This window comes from Aphelocoma coerulescens, chromosome 4 (assembly GCF_041296385.1).
Source record: "Aphelocoma coerulescens isolate FSJ_1873_10779 chromosome 4, UR_Acoe_1.0, whole genome shotgun sequence".
NCBI lineage: Eukaryota > Metazoa > Chordata > Aves > Passeriformes > Corvidae > Aphelocoma > Aphelocoma coerulescens.
In genome coordinates, this window is record NC_091017.1 from 50847162 (window position 1) to 50874353 (window position 27192).

The window sequence follows — 27192 nt, forward strand, 5'->3', positions numbered from 1 at the left end:
AGCTGAAGATGTGCACTGCAACCACTGACCATCAATTAAGCCTAGGAATGGAGTTAACTCTGTGCTAACGAGGCAATCAGCCTCTTCTAACCCTGCTTCTGTTGGCAGTTCCACTACTGATTTTCTGAAGCCAGGTGCTTTTTATCCCCAGCACTATAAACTGCTACAACCTACTACAGATGGATAGGGATGGTACGTCTTGGAGGGAACAGGAAAGTTGTGTAAACAATCTGTTATCATCTAGGTCTCAAAAGATTCATTTAAACTTCACTAGACAAGCATTTGTATTTTATGTGCAAACTGGGCTTATCCTCTTCCTGTCTACATTATTTAACACACCGTTCATATATATTCTCATGTCAGTGAACAAGAAAAGTAAATATGACAGCTGACCAGATATGCACTGGATTTTTATTAATTTAATCTTAGCTTCCCGGGCTTATCAAAAAGATATATGTATCTCCAGGATTTGATATTTTAGAACTTTACATGAGACTGACACTCTCAGAAATCCCTCTGACTTTTATATACACATAACCAATGAAAAACTACAGCAAAGGAAATTAAGATAAAGTACTTGTGAGAGCTAACACATAAAACTTCACCTGCACCTGAGAAACAAATTACATTATTTTTAAAGCAAAAGTAAAAAATACTGTCCAAAATCTGTGCTGTCACTTGCTCCCAAATACAAACATCAAATGACAGAATACGCAGAGCTTGTCTGGTACATAGTTTTTTGCCCATTAAGAACTCTACTCCCAGGTAAGTAGCACTGGGACCATGCTTGCTCCCAGTTCTGCAGCATGCACTCTACCAGTGTACAGTCAAGTACAATTTTAGACATAATGTCTATGTCTCATTTATAGAACTTCAAGAATAGGGATCAAAGTGACACACTTTTAGCATCTGAAGAATGAAGACTAGACTTTCTACTGAGAGGATATTTCTCATAAAAGATGCCCTGATCCTTGTTTTATAAAAAGATTTTATTTCTCAATAGAAAAGTATATTTTAAAACACAATTATTTGCTAAAAGCAATATAAAACTCTACAGTTTTAACTTCGTAAAAGTTTAACAAAACATAAATATTGTCTACCACTTACATTCCTATATACAGACCTTGCATTAGCTAGTTAAATAGTTGAGAGATAATAACTCAAAATTGAACGGCACACAACTACAAGATTCAAATTCCATGTCACACTGCACAATCACAGTAAAACAAGGAACAGTTTAAAATCCTCAGTCACTGGATTCTGCTTTGTTCTCTTTATAGCTATGTTCCTCTTCTCTCTGCAATAATGCACCAGTTTCCATGGTCGTAGCAGGAAGAAAGTATCTGAAGCTCAGGTACATGCTCTTCTACCAGAGAACACAGCTCCCCCTCCCGAAAAACATGGTAATAACGCATGAAGGCCTTTGTATCCAACATGGCATCAGTTTGGTCCCCAACAGACACTGCTGAATCCAAAGCTGAGTCAGTGGAGTCAGTTGTTGAAGTTCTTTTGAAAAACTTGCTGGCATCAGACTTACCAGCACCATCTTTATTACAACCACAGATGCAGTCCCTGTCTTCCACTGGGCCATTTAAAAATGAAGCTTTGTCACCCTTGCTCTGAGCTACACTTTGGTGCCCTCCATTTAAACTTAAATCCTTCAGTGCATCTGTGGCTGGCGACCACTGGGGTTTTTTGAGAGACAGGCTTTCCACAAACACATCATCATCATCTAAACTTTGTTCATTTAACAGTGCCCCATGGTGACCTAAATCCAAACTGCAGTGTCGTGAATGCTGAATGGGTACGGTACTGTTTGCCCACACTCCTTCACGTTTCAGGTGCTTCATTTTGTCACTTTGCTTTCTCAGGGCGGATTCATCAAGAGATCTGGAGAAAAACCATGAGCGGAAAGATCTTCCTAGAGCACTATAAAATCTGTTTTCTTCTTCAGAAATTTTCATGCAGCAGGCTCCGAGTAAGCAATGGTCCATATTGTGGGAATGTTTTGAATCAGTTTCTGGCTGCAGATTGTTTTGGTAGCTGCACTCAGAGATGACGAGCTGTGCAGGGTGTATGTCTTGGCCCTTTGCAGTATGCACAAACTCACCCTTATCTCCAGACTGATTTGATTCTGACAAGTGGCGTGAGCACAAGGCCTTGTTCCATGGAACAAATACGTCTTGTTTCTCAAAGCGACGATTCTTTTGTTCCATAGCCCAAACATAAATCATTATTTGGCCTCCAGGTGCCAATACCCTTGCCATTTCCTTTATTGCTTTGATTCTTCTTTGTTTAGTTGAGAAATGATGTATCACTGCAAATACAAGAAAGGTATTATGTATTGAATATTAGTGAGGACAAAGCATTTTCATCTTCAACCTGTTCTACATGTTCAATCATTTCAGTTGCATCATTCTAAATATCACTTGTTGCAAGTCAGCAACAGTGCTGAATTTATAGGTACCACAATGGAAGTTTACCTCAGAATGCTCTCTTTTATGATTATGTTCAATGGATAAAAATAGGAAAATCTGAAAGAGGAAATTAATCTCATCCCAAAAGCAGGGATTCAAGAAAAGTCAGGCATATAAGCTGGAGGTTTCTGTTTCTCTGCATAACCCATAATACATTATAACATGACAAGCTTTCACTTAAATGCCTAGCCTTTAGGTGAGTTAAGCAGTATCAAGCTGACTTCAGTTTTTGCCACAATTTTCAGACTTACCTGACTAAAAATAGAAAATCTTTTCACCAGGTAACAAATACAGCAAAATGCAGTATCAGTAAAAAGATACTTTGAACCTTTATATCAGCACACTTTCAAAAGAGCTAGTGAGAAAATTTAGACAAATATTCACCACTGGTTTAATATTGTAAAATTAAATTTCATTTTTGTAAAAAAGAATGTCTATATTGCATGTCTGAGCATGTTTTTTGTTTTTTTTTTAACATTATGTTATGCTAGTAAAAAATAAAGTCAAATTTAAAATAAAACTTTTGATCACTATATTTGGGTTTTCTTTCCAGGACAATTTCCACATTTTCAAATTTCACTCCAATGTGAAATGAAGCTACATTTCAAGATTTCTACATTATTTCTATCTTCCTATTCACCTGGTGTACGAATGGGCCAATTTTAACAGTCAGAGAATAGCTAAGACAACTATTTTCTCTCTAAACTCCCAGAAGCTTTAACTTGTACTGAGCTTGGACACATTGGTCATGTTGTTCTATATGTCATCAGTATTAATTTGACTCAACCAGTGATGTAAAGAGGACTGATTGCATAATTTTTTTCAAGTAGACTTGGAGCCAGCCACTTCTACATGAAAAACATTCAATCTGCCCACAGAACAGCAGATAATAGCACATGTTCTTAGCTGAACACATCTCTATACATTCAGAAAAATTTGATTATATGTGCTGCTTGACAGTAGCCAATTCTAGTTGTAGAAAGTGTTAGTTCAACACTGCAGTTATGAAAACTGCATCCAACTAGCCCTGTCTTTATTCAAAACAATGATTAAATTACCAAGGGGGAAAAGTGTAGCTTTATTATCACATGCCAAGAAAAGCATTCTTGGCAGTTAATATTAACTAGGCCCTCACAAGCTTCTGAGAATACAAAATAGACAACGCTGAGAAGAGTTCCCCATCAGTGTTTGTTTCCAGGTACTCCTGACTCCAATGAATCTTCCCTCAAACTTTGAAAAAAAAATTTAAAAATCAGGTTTTTTTGCACAGGATAGGGAGAAGGGAACTGGTATTTTCTCCTGCACTGGAGTTAGGCCTTGTATCAACACAGAACCTCCTGCAAAATTTTATCAAAACTGACAGAGACAGCATATGCATACAAGCTTAGTTTACCAGAAAGAAATTACAATCAACCAACAGAATCTGTGCAAACTCTTTAATGGGTTAAATATTCCTTCTGGTTAGAATCACTCTGGTGGTTCTGCAGAAAAATCAATCCTATAAACACGATTATACCAGCAAAGCCAAGAAGAGTACTTGACTACGTACATAAATACCTGTTATTCTCTGTAATGGGATGAAAACCACTTTATTTAGAATCAGATGGACAAAGGCATACCATGTCTCTATTCAAGAGGGATTAAAATCCATTACTGTTAAATGTACTGAAATAGCACATGAACTTTTAAACTTGTCTGGCTTATAATTGATATAAACACTAGATAGGTATGCTATCCTTCAGTCAACTGGTCTGAAATTATGCTACAAGGCCTAAAATGTAGGTAGGGCTCACTGGTTAACTAGCCAACGTGAAAGCAAATACGATTTGCTTATTACGAAAGTAATACGATTACTGCTTGCGTATTAGTCACCCTTTCCTTCCACCTGTTTATGTGAAAGATACATTTTAGGTTACATTTGTATCACACTTCAAGTAGTTTGTTGATTGCTATCAGTAATAATTATCATGCTTTATACTTTTGCTGATGCATTAAAAAACCCTGCAAGAAGCTCAGTCAAGACTAGAGCTAAAAAATGTAGACTGTAACTGGGTACTCTGAACTATTTTTTTGCAATTTATACTTCTTAAACGATGAGTAATATTTTCAAAAAGAGAGGTCAGAATAGTTAAGATGCTGAGATGCTCTGTTCCTTTTAGACAAGAAGTGCTTGTATGACTCCGAGTTCTTATTTCATGACTAAGGGAAATCTGAATTCATCACACATAGTAGTTAACATGAGTCTCAAGTTCTGCTATAAAGTTTTCATGTCAATGCATTTGTTGATCAAAACAGATCCTATGGAAACCAAGAGCTTGTCTTGACCACCTAAGCAACCATGTTTAGATTAGTTTTCACTTGTTTAAAATGCACGCTGGAAGGAAATCTTTACCACATATAAACAAACAAGTGATACACGTATTTACTTGGTCAACAGCGCCTCTTGAGCAATGGAGTTTTTTTTTTCATGTTGACTACATTAATTTCAGTTATATCTCCTGTGATTCTAAGGAACTGCTTCAAAACAATTAACTGAAATGAAGCCATATGGAAAGAAAAGAGCACTCAGAAATTCTCATTTGCTGCAGTCAGAATGCAGGTGTGTTGTCTTACCTCCAATCGAAATGACTGCATTGAAGCACTGATCCCTAAAGGGAAGGTTAAGGTTGTCACACACCAGGACTTCATCACCTTTCTTCCTTGCAATCTCTACCAGTGCTTCACAGTAATCACAGCCCAGATTATACACTTGACTGTTGACACTGAGATACTTTCCAGTTCCACAACCTAAAGAAAAGTATACTAGGTCAGAAGTCATATATTCCAAACATTTGCTTTCCCTCCCAAAGCAGTGAAAATAATACGAGGGCTTTCCTAATCCTAAATTTTCCTGGAAAGCAAAGTGAGGTTTTGTGCCTACTAGCCTAACTGCTGCAGGGTTCATTTGGACTGTTGAAATTGTATGTTCCCACTATTAGGATTGTAACAGCATGAACATCGCCAACAAAAATACTCATTACACAGCCCTGTATAATAGGAGGTTATCTGTCTTTCTGTGGGTAGTAAGGATAAGTGCAGGGGGAGGAGGAAAGAGTGGTCCTCCATGGCCACTACTGTACATCTTAGAGAATAAAAACCCAACCATGCTGTTGCATACTGAGTCTTTATATAGTCTGGGTATGCCATTTCCAACAATGAACATAAACAGGCACCCAGGAGAGGGTAACAAAAAAGACAAGCATTGTGGCCCCTTTCCCCAGTACCGTTCCAGCTTCCAACTACTTTCTGTTCAGGGGATTTCCTGAAGCCAGTGTGTTTTGTCTTTTCAGTGATCTGCAATAGATCTCTTTCCCCAGTCCCTCTGCAGTCTTTGTTAAACCCCATGCAGCACCTCTCCAGTGCATCCCATTTCTCTCCAAAAAGTCCTAAACCATAAATGCCACTGACACGAGTCAGAGTGGAAAATTTTTACTTTGTATATACAGACTTGAAAATAACCATAAAGCATAGAAGTTCCTTCCATACTACAGGCACATCCTCTTTTTGTCTTTGTGCCAGTGCATTATAATCCATGTAAATGTAATGAACTGTTCCAGAATGTCTTCTACCTAGAAGGCTGTCTTCTCAAGGACTGTGCTGTACTAAATTGAAATTTTTCAGAGGATCCCTTAATGCCTTATGCATAACAAGCACTTTTCAAAATTACATTGGGAACTGTTCACTGTGGTTCTGGGTCACTAGTGAGTAATTTCTGAAAGTTGACAGTCAAGCAACGGGGTAGCAGCTTGGCAAAGAGAATCATCTCAGAATTGGTAATTCAATTTAAAGGCCTGGAGTTATCTTTAGAAACATCACTGCTTCTTGCAGCGCTGCTGCTCTCGGTGATGTTAATGTGCACCATTATCTAGAAAGACAGCACAGGAACTACTGCAGAACAGAACAACACTTCAGTGTTGAAAAGGAGCATATTTCTAAGCTAAAAGCAAGCACTATTCTTGGAAGTAACACTTGAGAGAAATGGAAAATATTAATATTGCTAATGCAGCTCAAGGAATATATGCAATAAAACATGAGGCTCTACATGTTAGATAGAAAACACAAATTTTAAAAATTTGTATAAATTATTATTCATTATTGTGTTTGCAGAGGAACACATTTATTCAACCATCATTAATTTGGAAGATTCGGTTGCTTAATACATGGCTTTTGGTGTAGTGCTTTTTAATCACTGTGAGCTGGTCTGGAAGTATAGGGTCCTCTCTGGAATGAAGCGGAATAGTCAATAATCCCAGTACTCTAAAAATCTACATTTGCCAGAGATTCACTTTTAAAGGAGTCATCAGGAGGGTGAATTCCTTCGTGAAGCTAACAATGGCCAAGCTATTTTCACATGTTTTGATCAATGAAAAATAATAAGGTAAATAGTCAAAATGATATTTTAATAAAAGGTAGCATTAAATTGAAAAGAAAATTACCGATTAAAGATCTCACTTTGAAAATTTTAGTACCACTAGGCACTAGTGCCTCTTTAGTGCAACTCCTCCTTAAATACATGCCAAAACTAAACACAATAGGCAAATTCCTGTAGGTATTATTACACCTCATAAAAGAAGAGACCTTGTGTGCCTTAATGGGAGTATTCTCATTGGCAGCTCTAAGGACTGACCTTCTCTCCACATGAGACTGCAACAGCGTGACTTTAAGCTTTCTGCAATCATTGCTGATAAAACCTCAAAGAACTTCAGCTAAGATTCAAATATCTTCTATTGAGGTGGCAACAATTTTGGCTGAGAAGTATCAATATAACTCTGTTATATTCAGTGAGTGTATGCCATAGGATATTTCCTGAGATTATTACCGAAAATGGTGCAGACACATAAAAATAGCTACATATTCAAAATAACATCAATCAAGTATTTTTGGTGGAGTGCTCAACAGCAGCAGGAGAGCTACATATCATCTTCTGATTACGGCCTGCAGAATATTCAAATAATGTTTTTCTCTTATAGGATAAAGCAGATACATAATTTATTGTTCACATTTATTAACCTTGCTGTGTAAAAGCATTTTATTTTAAACAGTTTAAACAGTAAGGAAAATACAATGGTGCAAACGAGCATCTGTTTTGCAATGATGTGCTGTATAGGACTGAAGTCATAATGCAAGCAAAGGGAAGATTCCAGCACCTGGAAACCCCCAGAAAGTCTGCAAGAGCAACAGAAAATCCAGGTATAAATGCTACATGTAGGGAAGACAATGCCATAGCAGGAAAATGAGGCTTTGGTGTCCATATTTAGGATCACAGGGAGACTCTGAGATTTTTTTTTTTTTAATATTTTTAATAGCACTCACATCAGAAGATTTCTCTTAATAAAAAGCCTTGCTAGGGGGAGCTTTAGAAAAAATGAAAACCAACAAATTGCAGACTGGTAGTACATAAACCAAGAGAGCTAAAGAAACTGAAATATGAAATAATCGAGCTATTTACATCATTTTTTCAAAAATGGGGCATGACAGACCATTAAGCCAGTGGGGACATGGACAGATTAAGACTTAACAAAAACAAGGGAAAAAATTTATTTACTGTCTACATGATACAAAGCCAAAGAATTAAAAGAAGTGATGTATGGCATCTAGCATTCGGGCTTAAAAACAATTTAAAACCAGACTTAAACTAAAAAAGCAGTTGATCTGAAGGCTACATATGACTAACATGTAAACTAATAAAACTTATAAACAATCTTTCACGCCACCTCCAAGAATGGCTTACCTATATCAACAACGAGACTGCCAGGCTTTTGCTCCAGCAGAAAGTTCCGAACACGAGGCCATGCTTTGGTCTGCAGATCGCTAAAGTAGGCAGCTGTATTTTCATACACACTGTGCACGTGCTGCTTTTCTAGCTGGGTAGCCTCATGTTCCATCCTGAAAACATAATGAAGATTATGTACAACAAAACACAAACTGTCGCAGCATAGACTTTACATTTTATAGGCATACATAATTCAGGACCTTGTACGTTTACATTCATAAAATTACTTCATCCATCTAACAGCCATATTTATAAAATAGTCTTTATTCAAATGATCTGATTTTATTTCACGAAAGTCAAGAAAAAATGTGAATGCATCATCTCCCCTGTGAAGCATTATGTAACTGCACATGCCTATTCAATAATAGGCACATTCCCAGGCTCACCAATATAGTAAAAGTTTATCTGGTGCAAAAGAGAGCCCATATTCAGTGGAACTGCAGAATGGTTATAAAATCATAGAATCATTTAGCTTGGAAAGACCTTTACAATCATCAGTCCAACCAGTTAAGAACAGGATGTTAAGAACCAACTTTCCTGTCGTTGCTGATGTGAATAGGTGGGCAAACTACTACTATTTTACTTGAAATATAGCTTGGTCCCTGAAATCTAAGCCCCTAAATCACATGTAAGTGATTTGTGATTTATCAACCCTCTAGAAGTGATGAGTTCACTACAATTTTTCAGCAACAAAACCTCGATTTCCCTCCTCCCACTCCACTATCTTCATGTCTTACAAAGTATTTTAGTTTAGTGATTTGAGAAGTGGTATCTTCCTAAGCTTTAAGTATTACCCCTAAGCTCATGTAGAACACCAAGTGGATGCAGACACTGAATCCCTTCATACAGAATCTTACATCTTTCTTAATATATCCTCTCATCCAAGGACCAACCAGGTCAGGTTTGAATATCTGATGAAGGCTGATGAGATTACATTTCAAAGTGTTAAGGCATTCTTCAAACTAATTCAAACTGCCTGTTTATTTGGGAAATATTTCTTCCCATTATTAAAACAAAACTTATTTAGCTGTCCAAGAACTCAGTAGAGATTAAAGCCCGTTTTCAAACATCCAACAGACTAAGCAATGTATTATCAAGACAAAACTACAAAAGTGACTCCTTTGACTGCATTTGAAAAGGTCAGAAGCAAAGACTTTAATTTACTTTCCTTGATTTTCAAGTAATATACATTTTGGAACCGTAATAAAAATTTCTTCTTCCTGTCACTTTTAGTACTGAAATACATTAGTATGAGAAAATAGATGAGAATATATGAGAAATGATGGTATCTGAGAAAAAACCCACTTATTTTTTAAAATATATGTGTAATAAATAATGTGAGCAGTCACCTCAGCTGTTCTATAGATACAATCTGTCCTACACCTGTACCGCAAATACAATCTTTTTAATTTAAAAAACAGGAGTTAATCCCAGTGACTGAAAAAAACAATGTACTTAAGTGTGTGTGAATGTTTACAGAATAGTATGTAAGGCTCGATCCATTTCACTGGTAATGTGTAAGAGGTGGGGACAAATTGTTAACAATTGTCACAGTCTATTCTAACTGTAGTATCTATGAATACCTTGCTTCAAAACATTTATGGTCAATATTTTCACAAACCTTACTTTATCTTTTTTCTATGATCCACAATTTTCTTTTATGATGCATTAGCTCACCTTTTCCTAGGTGCATATACACATTATACATAAAAATTAATTTCAGGAAAAGTATAATACATTGCTAATAGGCACATTTTCAGTGCCATTGAAAAGCGAAAAGCTGTAACAGACTGAACAAGAGAAACAACATAGACTTGAAATTATATTACATGTGCCAGAAGTTACTCAATCAGAACTTTTCTCAGAATCCATTTCAAGTTATGTTGTGACATAGAATGGGTTAGCTGCAGTAGTTTCAAGTAAGTATTCTTTAGAGTCAAAAGCCCAATCCTTTGTTTTTATTTGATCTTTAAATAAAATAAATTAGGCGTTTCATGTCTCCAGCTGTCTTTTTTCTATGCCCCAAAACATACTCTGTTTTGTTGTTCAACTGCCTAGGAATCCTTTATTTATACGTAGTAATTCCAAAGACTAAAAATCATTTCTTTTGTTGCCTGATAAGCTTCTTGCTCTAATTTATATTTCATGTTTAGTTACTATGCGGTTCAGAATATCCAAGCGCTTTATCTTTCCACTTGAAGCTCTTCGTTCAATCTTTGCATTTCTTAAAAAGACAGAAAATGCAGAATGTTTCAACCATTCATACTGAATTCCAAATGCTATCTTTTTTTCTCTATTTTTCTAAAATGTCTACATTGAATTCCAATGCAGACTGAGATCTGGCTTAGTTTCTTATTAAATCTAAGACCATTAAGTTCTTCCTTTAACTTTCTTGTTCACTGGAACTGGTACTGAGTCTTCAGCTACGCAGGACATGCTGGAGACTTCCATGTATTACAACACAGCATTAGAGATTATTTTTAGATATACTTAAAAATATTGTCAAGAAAATGATTTGGTTATAATAGAAAAATGGTAGTATACTAAAAGACAAATAATTTCATGCACCATTTTGTAACAATTTCCATTCCTCCTGATTGTTTATATTTGGCAAATAATTAAGGCACATGATGAAATTAAACTCGCCAATTTGACTTTCCAGTCAAGATCCATAATACCATCAGGTTTTACTTTGCAGCACAGCAGGAAATGTCCTAGCAATTAACCTCTTCATTTCAATGTTTACAAAATGCAAGGAACCTGTGGAGTCTGTCCAGACCTGCAGCTGTACCACTTTCACACAAGTATACTGTCACCAAAAAAACCCAGAAACCTAGACCCATGTAACTTTACAAGACAAACTCAATGCCTCTGTTTCTCTTTCTAAACAAAAACAACCAATACAATTTCTTTGCTTTGGAAGTAACAGTCAGTGCCTCTGCTGGACACGAATTGTAGAAAACATTCATTTCATCCAACTTCTGGATTAAGCTTCCAGGATAATTGGAAAGTCTGTCTCGCAAAGTAGGTAATGAATATCTGCCCAGAAATCCCACTGCTTCAGCATCTGCTCCAGTTCTCATTTAAGCTACCTAGAAGCTGTCTGGTAAGACCAGCAAAGAGAAGAGAAGCAGAAGGTGGTAGTTATTGACACTTTTCCCGTGCTCAATAAATTGGCACTGAGCTGTTCAGTCACTCTGCAGCAAGTCTTGCCTAGTCCACAAAACGTGAATGCAGCTCAACAAACGTCCACCTCCTGCAAACAAGCAGTTTGGATAAAAACTGAAGAGCAGGATTCTCTTCCCTTTCAGTGCTTCCTGGTCATCTTCCTGCTGATTTGTTCATGAGACTACAACAGGACCTTGTTGCAGCTGATCTATTAAATGAGGAAACTGGATGAAAACTGTATTGTCAGTTTGGCCAAATTTGCAGGGAATGGATCACCAGTCCCTCACATATAACTGTGGTACACGAACAAATTGTTTGAAAGTAAATAGGTTATAGTCTGTTGACTTTTTCCTACACTGCTTTTTTCCCCTCTGTTAAAAAAAACCCAAAGCCAACCAAACAACAACAACAAAAAAAACCCCTAAAATATTACAGCTTCCCAGAAGGTAAAAGGAATTGTACAAAGACAATATATATTTTCATAGCTATATATTTCACTAAGAGTTCTCTGACCCTAAGGTAATCTAATTTCCTCCCTTTCCATTAACATTTTGCAACCTTTTAGATAATTAACTTTTCAAGGATACTGCTTTAATAAAAGTCATGTTGCTTGGATATTTTTTATCGCTGCTGAAGTAAGAAATATGTTTAATCAAGTGACCTTGAAATGAAAACAATCAAAATTAATAACCCCCACTTCCAACATTAAAAAAACATCATGTTTGGGTGTTTTGGGAGTTTTTTTGGGAGGGGGAGTGTGTTTGAATTTTTGTTGTTGTTTTTGAAAGCATTTAATTTACAATGTTGACTAATGGTAGTAAATACTTCATCCTCAAGTGGACAAAATACTTGCTGGCTCCCAGATGCATGGGGTATCCTGACACTGAAGCACAGGAGGTAGTGTTCAGTCCAAAAACACTGCCTCTGCCACAGTCTACCAAAAGCTTTTCACACTTACCTGCAGTTCTGAATCACTTGCAAGCTTCCTCACCCACCTCAAGTTATCTCCTCCCAATCCCCTATGATTTTCATCTTCCATCCCCTTGTCATTTATTACACCTTCCTCCATCTCCTGTAGCATGTGCTATGTCAGCATGACTATTTAACTTGATGTATAATACTGTGAAGTCTTGACCTGGCTCATGTTCAGTCCCTCCTTGCTTTTATATCCAGACCAAACACAATACCTGGTATATGCCACAAAACTTTTGTCAATGGCCTCTTTGACCAACCTTTAATTTTCCTCCATTGCTCCTATTTGGCTTGAAATCAATTGCTCTTGATTAACTTGAGCCACAGGCTTCCTTGTCTTCTCTCTTGCAACAGCCTATTTTCTCCAACCTTTTGATGAGCAGCATGAATTCACTCAATTCAGTGGAAGATTTCAGCCTATTAATGAAGGCCCCTCTTAGATACAATTTTTTCACATGCTGTGAATATCATTTTGGGTAAGAAGAACTGCTTCAAAGATCTAGGAATTTCAGCACAGTTGTGTCTCTCTTTGTTGCCACAGCAACATAAATCTTGATTACACATGTAACTCCAGCTATGGATGCAATAACCTAATTAATCGCTTAAATGGAACAGAAAAAAACACAAGGGCTAGGTCCACATCCTCAATAGCCTGCTCTCCAGCAATAACATGTGCACTTGCAGCTGTTACTAGCACCTAAGTGAAAGATGAGGCAGTCCAATTTGCATTTTCCCCTTCATCTCTAGAACAGGGAGAACTAAACCAAGAGAGCTGTTCTCCCTATTCAGAGAGAAATGCTTCCAGTTCACTTTCCAGACTTATCAGTCTTTTCATTCAAATATAGGTAGCCATGAAAAACTAAGTGTACAGCCCCAGTGGACACCTCTAAACCACAGTATTTTTTTCCAAGCAAAGACAAAAATCCAATTCTTCTCCAACAACAAAACGTCACTGCAGCCCTTCTCAAAACCAAACCTAAGATTTCTTCATCAGAACTTTGCTCACCTTTGGGTTGAATTTATAAATCAAAGCAGCCACTTCCACTCTGATTGACAGTGATTTCTTGTTTCAATAATGCAAACAACAAATTGCCAACATACTAAATGGTTTCCAGATATGAATCATTACACAAAGCATCTGTATTAGTAAACAAATGATAATGAAACAAAATAATAGGAATGCTGTCATCAACAGCTAAACTAGCTGCAATGAAAGTTTAGCAAGAGGATACAATAGGAGAAGATTTGCCTACATAAGGCTAACAGCTCCAGTAATTAATTTCAACCATGCATGAACCATTATCATCCCATGAAAATGCACAGCCTGAAATCAGAGCAAGGGGAGCTCCATGCAGCATTACTAAGACCTCTTTGAGCTGAAATCCTGATTCAAAACTCTTCCTCCAGAAAAATTTGGGAAATTCTGAAATGAAAAATAGAGTGCTGGGGGACACATTTGACAAGAACCACTGTTAGCTGAAACACTAACTGTAAAACGAGCATTTTAAAGTAATTTCACTGATTGAAATTAAGTCACTATCATTTTTTCTTACTAAAATACATAGAACTTCATCCCAGCTAAACATGGAAAGGACTGAGACTGCTCTTGCAAGACCTTGGACAAAATAAGCTTATAGTTCAAGCTCTAGTAACTCAAAATGACAGCCATTCACTGTCACATTCACTTTGTTAGCTTTATTTTCCAGTTCGGACAAAACCTAGTACTATTCACTGCACATTCTTGGATCAGTTAATCATTTAATATTCCCCTTGTTGTTTCACATTTAAGGTCATAGTCTATGCACCTGAAACGTTGCACTGTAAACAGATTTATTTTCACTAAGTACATAAACTCCATTCTGTAGATAGGTAACATTCTGCTATATGAAAATGCACAAACATGGAACCTTGGCCATTAGAAAACCCTGAAAGGAGGAACATACTCGTACTGAAGTTTCACAGTCCCTTTATGTGTCTGTTCATCTTTGCTATCCCAGCAAAATCACAAACCAGCTCCCAGCACAGAGTCTCTTCCTACTGAAGTCCCACACAGTCAAAAACCCGTGATGATGGATGTGCACTGATGTGCATCTTCAGATCCTGCACAGAAACACTCTGCACAGACATTAGAGGAGAAGGGAGGACTGGGAAAAATCTGGCCTACTAAGCAAGAAGGAAAGTCTAATAATAAGTGGTGTTGAGAAGAGCAAAGCATTTGGGTTTTTCTTCTTCACTATTCATGTTAATCGTCACCAGGTGTCAATGAATCAGTGACAAAGGGATAGGAACTTAGGGAAAGAATAGGTTAGGGTTTTTAATTTCAGGGTTTTCTAAACAACTAGCCTAATAAACAGTACATAGGGAACTGAGTGCACTGGTCTCGGATTAGCCAGTCTCAGAGCCACAAGAAATTAGTTTTGAGAAACTGTGGGCAACATGTACAATCCCTGGTCTCATCATATTGCAGTAAAAAAATTAGGGACAGCTGTTTTAAATTTTAGAAGTTACAGTAGAAGGTTGGTACCATTTTGAAGAGGATATTTAGAGTGTAGTTATCAAAATTTACTATCACGCTGGAAGGATACCCTGAGCAAACCTGGCCAGAAATATGCTTTGGACACTCCTCAGTAATTTCCTTGTATGATGGACTAGAGAGTAGAATTACACCTGCAGACAGACCAAACCATCAGGGTTAAAATGAACTGGACAATGGTATCAGAATTCAAATGTTTAAACAGATAAAAAAAGACAAAAGCAAAGCACTACTTTTACATAAGAATAACCAGATGCACAAAGAAAGACTGAAGGAGGCAGGATGGGATTTCTGGCAGCAGTTCTGCAGAAGTGGATCTGGGCTCTATAACATTTCACAGATTTAACACCATAAATGCTATTTTGTTATGGTGGTTTTAGCAATATACTGTTGCCAAAAAAAAACAAACCCAAAACCAAAATCAGGACCAGCACACAGAAATAGGGCAGATACCTGCAAGTTACATAAAATTTTCCTTCTCCTACATTCAGCACTACTGGCATATCAGTTTGAGCATTATGTTCAATTTCAAGCAAGAATAACACAGCAGAGAACACTTATGAGATATTGTATATCTCTAAGAAATCAGAAATCAAACACTAGGGACAGAGATTTGTTTCAAAGTGTTTGTCCAGAATGAGAGAGCACCATCTCATACAAGAAGGGCTGTTGCAAAGTGGAGCGAAAAACCTGTTTACCGAAATTGAAGGGTAAACAAAAGATAGGGGCTTAACCTTCAACAAGAAAGATACAGATAGGGCATTTTAAACAAAAGAACAGAAAAGCACTGGAAATGACTGTGGACTGGGTAGGACATGGAGCCTCCATCAATGGGGTCTTAAAAATCTAAGTCAGTTAAGCACCTGTCAGGAAATACTCTGTGCCCTGCATCAGTATCTCAAAGCCCCTCGCCATGCCAATATATCTAGCTTTAAATGCAGCTATTTTTTCTCCTTGGTCACTGTATCCCTCAAGCATTTGTATACAATTATCATGTCTCCTCATTTTCCAGCAATTAGGCAAGCATTAAATATTTAGTTCTTTTCATCCTCCCTGATCAATCCGTCAAGGTGGTCTTTTACAAGTATTGTAGTCATTCTCTGTATCCTCTCCATATATCTTGATTCTTTAGGCCAAAGTATATTCACAGGAGTATTTGATTCCTGAATGTCATTCTACAGTTTTGGAATTATGGTTTCCTAAATTTCTTCTGTTTCCTCACACTCTGGGTTTGCATTTGGAGCACTATTTTCAGTTGGATTAGTTTTAATTTATGTAGTATAATTCTCCTTTTTTTTTTTTTACTCATAGAGCACATCACTGTTGGTGCTTACATGGAACTTGGTGTAATATACAAAACTTCCCCATTTAAAATGATTTACAAACTGACTTAAGACATTCAATTACTTGAAAACATATCTTGTGCTGAAATCCTAGAGACAGAAAGATAATTAGCACATTATCAAGTAGGATCTCAAATGGAGGCTGCCAATGGTTACCTTTGATCTCAAGATGAAATATAAAATGTTGCAGAATCAATTACAGTAATTACAGAACTACTAAGTGGTTTCTCTTGATACATTTTATAAACTACTCTTGATTATCATGTTTATTACAACTGAGCATATAATTTCCTATCTTAAAATATTCATATACAAATGTATTCAGTGTTCAGCATACTTGCCAAATACAGTTTTAAAAGAAGAACACATCTTGTGGCAGATAGTACTAAGTTACCTGAGTAGATGACTACCAGAATGTAATCAAAGCCAGTACAACATTTTTGTTATCCTACAAAACTAAAAAATCTGACTCATACACTTTATTTTTTTTGTACTTTTTAGTTATAGGAAGTTATGTATTTATATTTACTTTCTTGGTAAAGAAAAGGTGTCTCACATGTCTTTGAGGCTAGAGCTCAAAGGTATCTTAAGCACTCTCTAACAGTAACTGGATGCTTATGCAGCTGACAAAGGCTCCTGAAGATACAACAGTAATCTGATCAGGATTCAGATTTAGATTTAGACACAGAAATTACTAAATTACTAAAAGGTTGAGGCATAACCCTCTGTGAAGTGTCTCTCACCGATAGCTTCTTCCAGTGGTAGCTGTAGTAGACGGAGCAGTGTGAAGGCCTAGAGGTCGTGAAGTCAAAATACCTAGAGAAGATCCTTTGTTTTCATAAATCACCAGACCTTCACAGAAAGATTTTTAATTTTAAATGCATCATAGTATGAGCAATACCTTTTTACATAACTTGTTATCTCTAAGCCCTCTATTTTAAAGTCAAGAAAGGCCTTTGCACAACACAATTTTTCCTCATCAGCATGGAAAGGTTCCCTGAGGGAGCTCAAATTTCATATAAACACTACAAAAGTTCTCCATTTGGAAAATATTTTAATCCCATGGCCTTTTCAGGTGTAATTTTTTTTCTTAAAATTAGGAAATTATTGTATCATGTGGAACAAAAGTTAATACCAACAAACATCAATATCTGGAGCATCAAAAGAAATATTATCTTAGAAGAAATATGGGCGACAAGTAATTAATGTCTTTGAAATTATTACATGTTGATATGAATGCAAAGTTTTCTTCAAAATGGAATATTTTTCAACAGCAAAACACAAACCAAGTTATACAGTGTCTTTGGTCCAACAGTGTTCTGCTTAAACTTTTCTGAGGAAAAAAAAATCAGCCAGGATTCTGTGTCACATGAGTTTAAGTCAGTTACATAAAGCCTGGCTATGACACAAGTATTTATCTTATTTTTCAGTTAGGCTCTTTTTCTCCCAGTCGTTCAGTTGATAATTCTATGTCCCTTTATGAGGGTACATACCAGTGTCGTTAATCTTCATTTTTTCATTTAAAAATTATTTCATAAGCATATAGAAGCCTGAAATATTTTTTCAATCTCTTTAATCTTCATAAATTTAATAGACATATGGCCCTCAAGCCATGGTTTTCTATCACACAGGAGTATTCTGTTGCTATCACTACCTATAAACTGGCCCATGTAAATCCCGGTACTGCAAACACATGGACACCTGCTTAACTTTATGCTGTAAATCATCTTACCAACCTCAGGTAACCTATGAATAACAACTACAGGCAGGAATTTTCAAATAATATTTTTCAGGACTGAGCCTTATGCTGTTTGTACTGTCCCATATTCTGATTCATCCATCCAGAATGGACAGCAGAATACCTGCAAATCAGAGAGTTTGAACAGGAAGTGTTTATCTCTCGATGCAGGGCTGATTTCAAACTCTGTTCAAAGACATGGTCTATAAAAAGCATATATTACTGAAATAAATATATTTATGTACAAGACTGAAAACAAGTTACTAAAACGAAGCCTGGGGTCCATTTAAGGGGCATGAAAAAGTCCTGAGAGGACCAGTTCTGTTGCTCGTGGAGAGGCTGCTGAAATTTTTTCTTCTCTCTTTCTCACGTGTCATGCATAAAATCATAAACTCCAGCAGCACGCTCCACCTGAGAAACTATATCAGCAAGGACTGTCATCCTTTGCACTACGTCAACACAGCAGGGCTGCTGAATTCTGCCAGAAATTCTTTGCAAAAGAAAAGGCAGGGGCGAGGTGATTCTCTGAGCTCTGGCTGCTGTTCCCACTGAGCATCAGTGCGAATGAAAATCCCTTTACAAACATTCATTAAGCAGCAAACACTCTGCAATGCTGAGAGCTCTATGTGGAGGCAATACCTCAGTATTTCGAATTTTCTAGGAAAGGAAGAAAATAATTATGAACTATTACAGGTTAGGACTGCTCCAGGTCATTGCTCAGGACTGTCTGCCAATGCACAGCACGTACCTAATTTTTAACTAATCAGGCAACCACGGAGAAACTTACTATTTCTGTGGCAAATTCCCCTCTGCGTTTCGTAAAAACTCCGCTCCCCAGCTGCTACACCAAATTCAGCTCCAGCATCCACGCTAGTTCCCAGCCCTGCAACCCGCACCTCCGTTCAATTAAAATGACACACTGGGGGGGGTGGGGGGGGGGGGGACGACGACGACGACACACCACACGTGTGTAAAAACAATTAGTTCAGTCTCCAAATCCTTCCCTCCCGGGGGGGGTCAGCGCCGGAGGGGCGACTCCGGGCTCTGCGAGCAGCGTTTTTAAGAGGATCATCTCAATTTGCAAAAATGTACCGCGACGCTTGTTTTTTTTTTTTTGGCTGGTGTGAGGCTGGGGTGGGGTTCTTCTCGCTTTCCCCACCACTGCCTTTCTTCCTGCCCCCGAGGCCAGCCCGGGGCGGAGGGGGCTGCCCTCCGCATCCTCGCCCGCTGCCGCGCCGTGCTCACCTGCTCCCGCGGGGCGGCGGCGGCGGCTCCATCCCGCGGCGGAGGCGGCGCTCGGCCGCGCGTGCCGTGCCGTGCCCAGCCGTGCTGGGCCGGGCCGAGCCGGGCCGGGCCGTGCCGTGCCCAGCCGTGCCGTGCCGTGCCGGGCCGGGCCGTGCCGTGCCGGGCCGGGCCGTGCCGAGCCGGGCCGGGCCGTGCCGAGCCGAGCCGTGCCGTGCCGTGCCGTGCCGTGCCGTGCCGAGCCGGGCCGTGCCGAGCCGAGCCGAGCCGTGCCGTGCCGTGCCGAGCCGGGCCGTGCCGGGCCGTGCCGGGCCGGACCGGGCCGTGCCGCGGGGCCCCCGGCGGAGCGGCGCGGAGGGGAGCCCTCCCCGCACCTCTCCGCCGGGGCCACCCCCGGTCGGCGCGTCCCGATCCCTCACTTCCCCGCAAGCAGGAGGAGGCGGGGTAAGGCAAAAAAAGGGCCGGGTTATCAATTCCCTGTTAACTCTTCTCCTTGCGGTCTTGTCTCATCCCTTGGGTGTCTTCTGCGAGGAGGGTGGTGCTGATGGAGATGATGGTGGCGGTGGGATGCTCCGTCAAGGAAGTGGGGGGTTGGGGGCGGGGGGAGTAGCAGAGTCCCCGAGCTCCTCTAAGCCGAGGTTGATGGGAGCCGTGCTGTCTGCCGATGGCAAAAGCGGCCAAGGAAGATTAGCCCTTGCTCATTTAAAGGTTAAGCCCAATGCTAACCTTTGTGACTAGGTCCTGTCTGCAAGTCTTCCTATCCTGTGACGCTTGAGAGTGAATATTTTTTTCTTTCCCTACTCCCGCACTGATTTCTGTTAAAGCAGTCTAAAAATGGCAGATTGTTTCTATACTTTCATATACCTACAGGTGTTTATTAGGCAAGTACACAAAACCCCAGCCTTGCACCAGGACCCTGATTCAATTAGCACTATAAACATGAGCTAGAGATAGTCCTGTCCCAAGAACTTATAAATTATGTGTAAGAGATTACAGGTAAAGAAGAATGCAATGAAACAATACCAGCCAGTATGACAGGCAGGGAACTGAGGACAACATTGCACAAAGCACTGAATGTATTGAACTATTTACTGTTACAAGTAGTCTTTTGCTCAAATCAGCTTTAAGGTACCTGGAGACAGGATTATGAGGAACACGAGTGTGTATTGATGGGATTTTCAAAACTGCCAAAATTACTTAAGAACATGCATTCCCTTTATTTTGACAATCCCACCTGAACTAAAAGATTCGGGGAAAGATTGTAAGTACAAAATGAGAATAACTGTAATGAAAACACATAAACCTAATATTCTATTAAATGTACCACAGTCATGGAGTAATGATGAAACTCTTGGTCTCCATATGAAGGAATTCAACAGCTAGATAATAACTAATCTTAAGACCCTCAAAGAGCTCTGACTAATTTGTAAGACATGAATGTCCTTTGCAAACACTGTGTTGACTTGTCCCTGTTATTCCATACTTCCATGTACATTCTGCTAATTTAATTCTGCAATGTAGTGTCAGCTAAATTGGCACAGACAAATTAGGGTCTGCCATTCCCAGACTCTTTCAGATACCTTTTTTGGAAGAGGATGCCATATTTGCCTCATTCTTCCTTCAGATAAAATTCCTCAAGTGTGAATACCACCTGGTCCATGCTATTTGTTGACGTTAATTCTTTACTTGTTTTAAAGCTCTTCAGTTTGAAATAACTGCCTCAAATTCAACCTTCTTAGAAAAAGATTCTGTTGTAGACTCGTAAAACTCTACTGTGGGGAGGGAATTCACACAGCCTTTTCCCTTACCACCTAATCTTTCCTGGACGTTCCTTAAAACTACAGTTATGTATCAGTCCTACAGATTCTCTGCAGACTTCCTGCTTCTGATGCATTTAAAATAGATGTTAGCCATGCAGCTTAATACACTTTAGGAAAAAAATCCACCAAACCTCACATTTATTAAGGTCTCATCATGGTCTCATCATACAAATTTAGGCAGAATGAAAATAGAATACCTTTTCCTCTGAAGTACTATGCATCTACAATTACATAATAAATTACAGTCTGTAGCAACCCCTCCTCCCTAAACAATTAAAAGGCCTTATTAAAATCAATTAAAATCAATTTTTTCTATATTAAAAAGGATTTAGGTCACTAAATTAAGTGACTAAACATTGGGAAAGCCAGAAGGCTGCCCATGAAACTTTAATTCAGACCTCTTGTGCATGTGCATTGCAACCCTGTACTTAATTATGAGTTTGTCTGCAGAATACCAGGCTCCATTTGGAACATCTGAAATTATGCAATGGCAAACATGTAAAACTGGCTAATTATGTTGCCTCTTGTGTTCCCATTCATTTATTCCTTTACTTTCTAGCATCTCTTTTGTGCTCATCCCTTATCATCTCTCATCTGGAGATTGTTCTTCCCCTGGTCTGTCTGAAACTTTTACCCTTAGATAACCTTTTGAGGTCAGTCAGGTAAAGGTTTTTACCATAGGGCTACAGCAATTGCTAATTATTCCTTCAAAGGTTATTTGTGATTTTTCTCCAAAGGTGAGGGGAAAAAAAAAAAAAAGAGAAAAGAAAAAGGAATAAAAACAAAGCAAGGGAAAAAAGAGAAGGAAAACCAGGGAAATAAAAGTTTCCAGGTTGAAGGAGTGAAGAAATAAGGAATCGAGGTCAGTCTTCATGATATCATAGAGCTTCCTTATTACAAAGGATCTGCTCTCAAATTACAAGCTTTACAAAGAGACAGTTGTACTTGAAAGCAAAAGGAGGTATTAAATTGCTGGGTGCCTTGGAGGGGAAGGATCATGCTGTATTTATAAATGAGGCTGCAGTGTCTCAGTAGACATTCTGCAAAACTGATGATTTTTTTAAAATTTGTGACAAAAACTCTACTTTATGTCTGCTTCTGTTGGAAGAAGGCCTCATCAGTCAAAGACGTTGTTTCTACAGTAAGTCTTACAAAGAACAAACACCTTTGAGAGGCTTGTTTTCATGCAGATGCTTGAGAGGTAGTCATGAGCTAATGACTTACACCTTTGGTTGGTGAATTTGGTCTTCACATATAATTATAATGTTACTGTCAAACTTTAAAGTTGTTCTAAAAAGTTTTCCAGCAAAACTAACAAAAGATGGAAACAGTGGTGTTTGTGATAGTACTACAGTGAACTAAAAGCAGTATTTCCACTTCATGGGAAATTTTAGACCTGAAAAGGCTAAAGAAATAACTATTCAATATTCTTCAGCAGTAACTATTAATTTTTTTTTTTCTGGAACCTGAAAATCCAAAGAAAATTTGAGCTAGAAAAACCATCCTATTTCCCAGATGAAATGGGGTCTCTTAAAGGCTTAAGCTTCCCAGTGAAATTGAGTATAAACATATTTTGTTCTCCTGGCAATCTCAATATCACAAAAGTCAAATTTTCAGAAGAAGTTGCTAAAAATGGTAGTTACTCTCCTGAGTGCTTCAATCTTTAGGGACTTTCTGACCCTTTCCCATATATGGTCTTTGCAATCACTGGAAATAGAAATAAATTCTTAAATAAAAATCATATCCTCTGCTGCTTATTTGCTTCCAGGAGTTCTAAGAATAAAAAAATATCCCCAAAATTTTGATAATAGTGTGTGCTGAGCTATGCTGCAGGGTATAATGGATTTACTTTGAATGGGATAAGAAAGTAGAACAAATTTACTGAACGTAAGCCATGTTACAGTCCAGTAAAATTAAACACTCATGACTTCAGGAACATAACTGTGCAGGTATTTTTTCCCATAGGCTTACTATGCAGTCAAGCTTGTATCGTGGGAGATTTTTAATGTGTGGCCTTCATAACCTACCATGCAAAGCTGCTGTGGGGATTAACTAGTTACGAGTTGTAAAGTGCTTTGAAGATTATAAAGCATTAAGTTGCACAAGTGCTAAGCACTATTACTTAATACTTAAGTACACCCAAGCTTTACAGGATAACTCCCATTCACCTCTCTAGAAAGAGTCTTCGTGATTTCTTTGTGATTTCTGTACAGTTGTTGCAAGAGGTAAAGCAAGCAGAACTGGCCACAAAAGAGGGAAATTTCTTTCTTGTTTCACTATCAGAGACTAAAGTGAGATACAGCTGTAGTGGTATTGCAGAAAAATTAGTTGAAAAATAATTATTATGAAATGCAATAATACAAATTCACATAAAAATGCAGGACTCCTTAATGTGCCGTACTGTCATTTTTACTACATCCTATCTTGCCCAAGTAGATCCACAGACTATTCTCCAGGAAGTAGAACTCCAAATCCCAGACCTATAGATGGACCAAATATATCAATTTTATCAGCTGAAAATGCTGCCAAGTGACAGTAGGGATAGGTAAAATCTGTACATTGGTAAGTTGTACTTCAAACATATTTTAGCTTATTTAAGTCAAAATTTTGGAAGAAAGATGAACACAGTCTGTTGACTTTATCAGTCATATTGGGAACACCTTGTTCTGATACAACTGCCTTGCTGGGTTTCATTTTGATACAAACCTTCCTCTTTCTTGTTCTGTAATGTCAGTTTTCAGCAGCAGAAGTCATTGGGATTTTTTGTGGTGGGAAAGGGAAAAAGAATTTTTTAATAAAATAAAAATGCAAAACAGGACAATATAACATAATTTTGCACCTAAGTATGCTGGAGGCAGAGTAATACAAGTGTTTCAGGACTGCTGACAGGCACATACTATAGAGGTTAGGGTGGCATATTGTTGGACCCTGAGCTGCATCCAAGCATCCTGAAGTCACAAAGACCTTATTTGGCATGCAGAGAAGGAGGGCTGGGTTTATTTACCTTACAAGGACTAATTATTATTCAGTGGAAGTGTCTTTTCATGACAAAGCACTTAGTACTTGCATTTCTTGCCTCTGCAAAAGTGCTGCAGACATTTCACAAGGACAGACTTTTCAAGTATATGCATTTCCTCTCTGTGGCTAAAAATAAAGATTACTTCTCTACAGCATTTTGACATTTTGATCTCAATTGAAGCATATAATAAAAATTCAATTCACTGACTGTCTCCAGTATGACCTGAAATTCAGCTTTAGAGACAAGTAAAGGTAAAAGAGGGAGAACAGAAAGTAAATAGTGTACTTGCACAACAGAGATTCTTGTCCATTTCTGGGTCAAGGAAGCTACCCCTAATGCTTCTACTTCTCTTCAGAAATCATTAACATTGCTTCCTCTAGTAAGTGAATAACAATCATTGTGTCACAGAAGATCAAATTACTTGTCAAAAAACACAAATGAAGTCCATGAATAAGCCAGAGATCAACTTAGCTTTCTAGACACTGACCCCTGTCCCAGACTGCTTTAGATATTCAGTTTATGAACAGCTTAAAACAGACTAGAACAGTGTGGTGCAGATTGTTCAGAGAAACGATTTGTGTGTGGTGGCAAATTTGACTCTGCACACTCTGCTAGCAGGGTCTTACCAGGCTTTTGACCAGCTGTCCCTGGAGACGTGGGGAACTGGAGGTAGTACTCTTCATTCAGATTCAGCTCTTTAAGCTCAAAAGTGTTCTTGCGACATTCAGGGCTTCTTTGTTCTCAACAGGTTTTAGAACTTTTCCAGTCCTTTATCTGAGGCTCACCTCCACCTTTGCTCTCACACCACAATGGGAGAAAAACAGCAAAAAAAGCAACTCAGCTGTAATATTCTTTCCTTTTGTCTTTTCAGGAAACTTTTCTTTGATTTCCTTACTGCCTTCTCTTTTGTTTAAAGAATCTTAAATCATACAATGGCAGCTACTTGTTACTAATTTAAGAATCAAATTATGGGTTACTTATGGTGCTGCTCATACCAACAATAAACTACTTGACCTGCATTAGTATTCTTAATGCTTATTTTGGGAGAAGTGAAATTGTGTTTCTGAAAGGGCAGACATTTACCAGGTGCATTAAAAATCTAGTTAGAATTTGAAAAAAATACAGTTGGCTCTTCTGATGTCTGATTACCGAGCTTGAAAGAGGCAATGACTGCTATCAATTTCTCATACTGTGCAGATCATCACACACAGTTTGGAAATGGGTACATGTGATTCAGTTCTCATGTGCTTTTTGTGTATTGAACAAGAAACACTTAAACATTGTAAAAACAGAACCATCAACAAACGTTTTCAAATGTTGCTTAAACCAGTCTCTTGTACAAGACAGAAAGAAATACAGTAAGTGAGCATCCCATCAGTCCCTCCATGGAATGGATCACACACCATTAGCAGGCAGTGCCTATGTGTCATGCTGGCAGTGGCCACATGGGCAGTATTGAAAGATGGCGTGTCCACAGTCTCCTCGTATTCACAGCAGACCAAGATCCATTACAGCAAGACCATGTGCAACTTTCTTATATCTTCCTTTCCTCAGCTGGAAGATGAGTTTAGACTAGGACCTTAAATATTGTCTTTCTCCTCTGAACTAGCTACCTGAACTACTGAGAATATTGTCATATCTCTGGTACCCTAAGCTCCCAGCAGAAACTGTTTTTCTGGGGCTGTAGAGTCCTCTGTCTTTTCTCCATAGTACCTAGGGCTCCTATTCTTCCTATGCATACCCATATCCTATAACTCTCAGGATCAAATAGCCCAAAGTGCTCATTTTGACCCAAAGCATTGAGCTCTGTTTTCTTATCCATCAGCCCATTTCATGGGGGGAAGAGGAGGTGGCAAGGAGATTAGTCTAATTTTTTATTCTGATCACCAAGAAGCAGAAAACATATATGATGTGCTCCAGTAAGACCTACTTGTCTAAACTGCATCAGAACTAGGAAAAGTCTCACTTTAGCTGCATATGTGTAATAGTATGAATTTCCATCCTAAGCAGAGAAAAATTCTGTAATGGGAAGAAAAGCTGTTAACATCAAAGAATCTGAATTTGAGTTCTCAGTATTTCTAAACATATTCCCATGGTATTCTTCCTGCATACTCAATCCAGTGAAACACTGAAAATGTTTCTTCTATTCCTTTGTATTTAGAAATGGATTGATGGAAAGGAATTTTTTTGGAACCAGTTCTTAGAGATGGCTCACAGATCCGTTATATTCCAGGACCTTTACCTTTGCCCATTTTTAAGTTAAAGTAACAAAGTGAAGTGTCTTATGCTTCATTGCAAACTGATCTTCTCTCCCTTCTTTTTTAGTTTAATTTAGTTATATGAAAAGATATCTGGGAAAAAAAATGCTGCAAAAAATGAAGAGAACATTACTAAAGACAAATCCAAGCAAAGCACATGTGTTGAAGAGTTGCAGAGTCCTCTCAGTTCAGAGGAACAGACTTAGAAAAAAATGTGCCCTTTTCTCAACCATAACAATTAACTCAATAATAGGAGCTTCTTAAGATCTGGGAAGAACTCCTATTATTGTTATGGGTCTCCACACAGGGGGATAGGATGGGCAAATCTCTATCCATGTTTATCATAGTCCCACCAAAAACTTCTGCCTCGACCACTTCATTCCAGAATCTAGCTTTCTGCACCCTCCTATGAGCAAGAGGAAACTCATATTCAGAAATGCAAGTGGAAGTGGAAGTGAGTGCTGAAGAACAATGATGTGGCATTCCAGAGACCCCACCTCAAAAATCTTTCTCAAAGGCCAGCTCTAACTTCAGATAGCAAGTTGTTCACAAAAGAGGGTCTCCAGCCAATGCTGTGAAAGATATCTGATTAAAAGATCATAAAGTCTTCAAATTTGGCTGTGTGGGACTGAAGAAAAGACACTATATCATATACTACCCACAGTCTACTCTCCTAAATCCCTGTGCCCCCTCTCCAGGCCACAGAATTGCAGGTGTGCAGGTGTTGCAAAAGCATCCCTAGGCTATGCTCTGGATAGGAATTAAGTCAATTACTAGGTCCTGGGAATCTTACTCTCTTTCCATATCTGA

At 38.4% G+C, this 27192-nt stretch overlaps 1 protein-coding gene across 9 annotated transcripts in view; it reads right to left on the reverse strand.

Annotated features, from left to right (window-relative positions):
* Nucleotides 1-397: 397 nt before the first annotated feature.
* The window catches only part of TRMT9B (tRNA methyltransferase 9B (putative)), a 120317-nt gene continuing 93522 nt past the window's right edge, over nt 398-27192 (reverse strand). For 6 of the 9 annotated variants that reach the window (XM_069014041.1, XM_069014043.1, XM_069014042.1 and 3 more), the window contains 4 exons: nt 24751-24922; nt 8248-8402; nt 5091-5264; nt 398-2317 (listed from right to left, as the gene is read on the reverse strand). In XM_069014041.1, the coding sequence (XP_068870142.1) occupies nt 1281-2317; nt 5091-5264; nt 8248-8401 (1365 nt within the window). In that variant the 5' untranslated portion in view covers nt 8402; nt 24751-24922 and the 3' untranslated portion in view covers nt 398-1280. Of the gene's footprint in view, nt 2318-5090; nt 5265-8247; nt 8403-18830; nt 18913-19288; nt 19391-24750; nt 24923-27192 lie in introns of those variants that run through there. The other 3 variants (XM_069014044.1, XM_069014040.1, XM_069014049.1) reach the window with 3 other exon arrangements.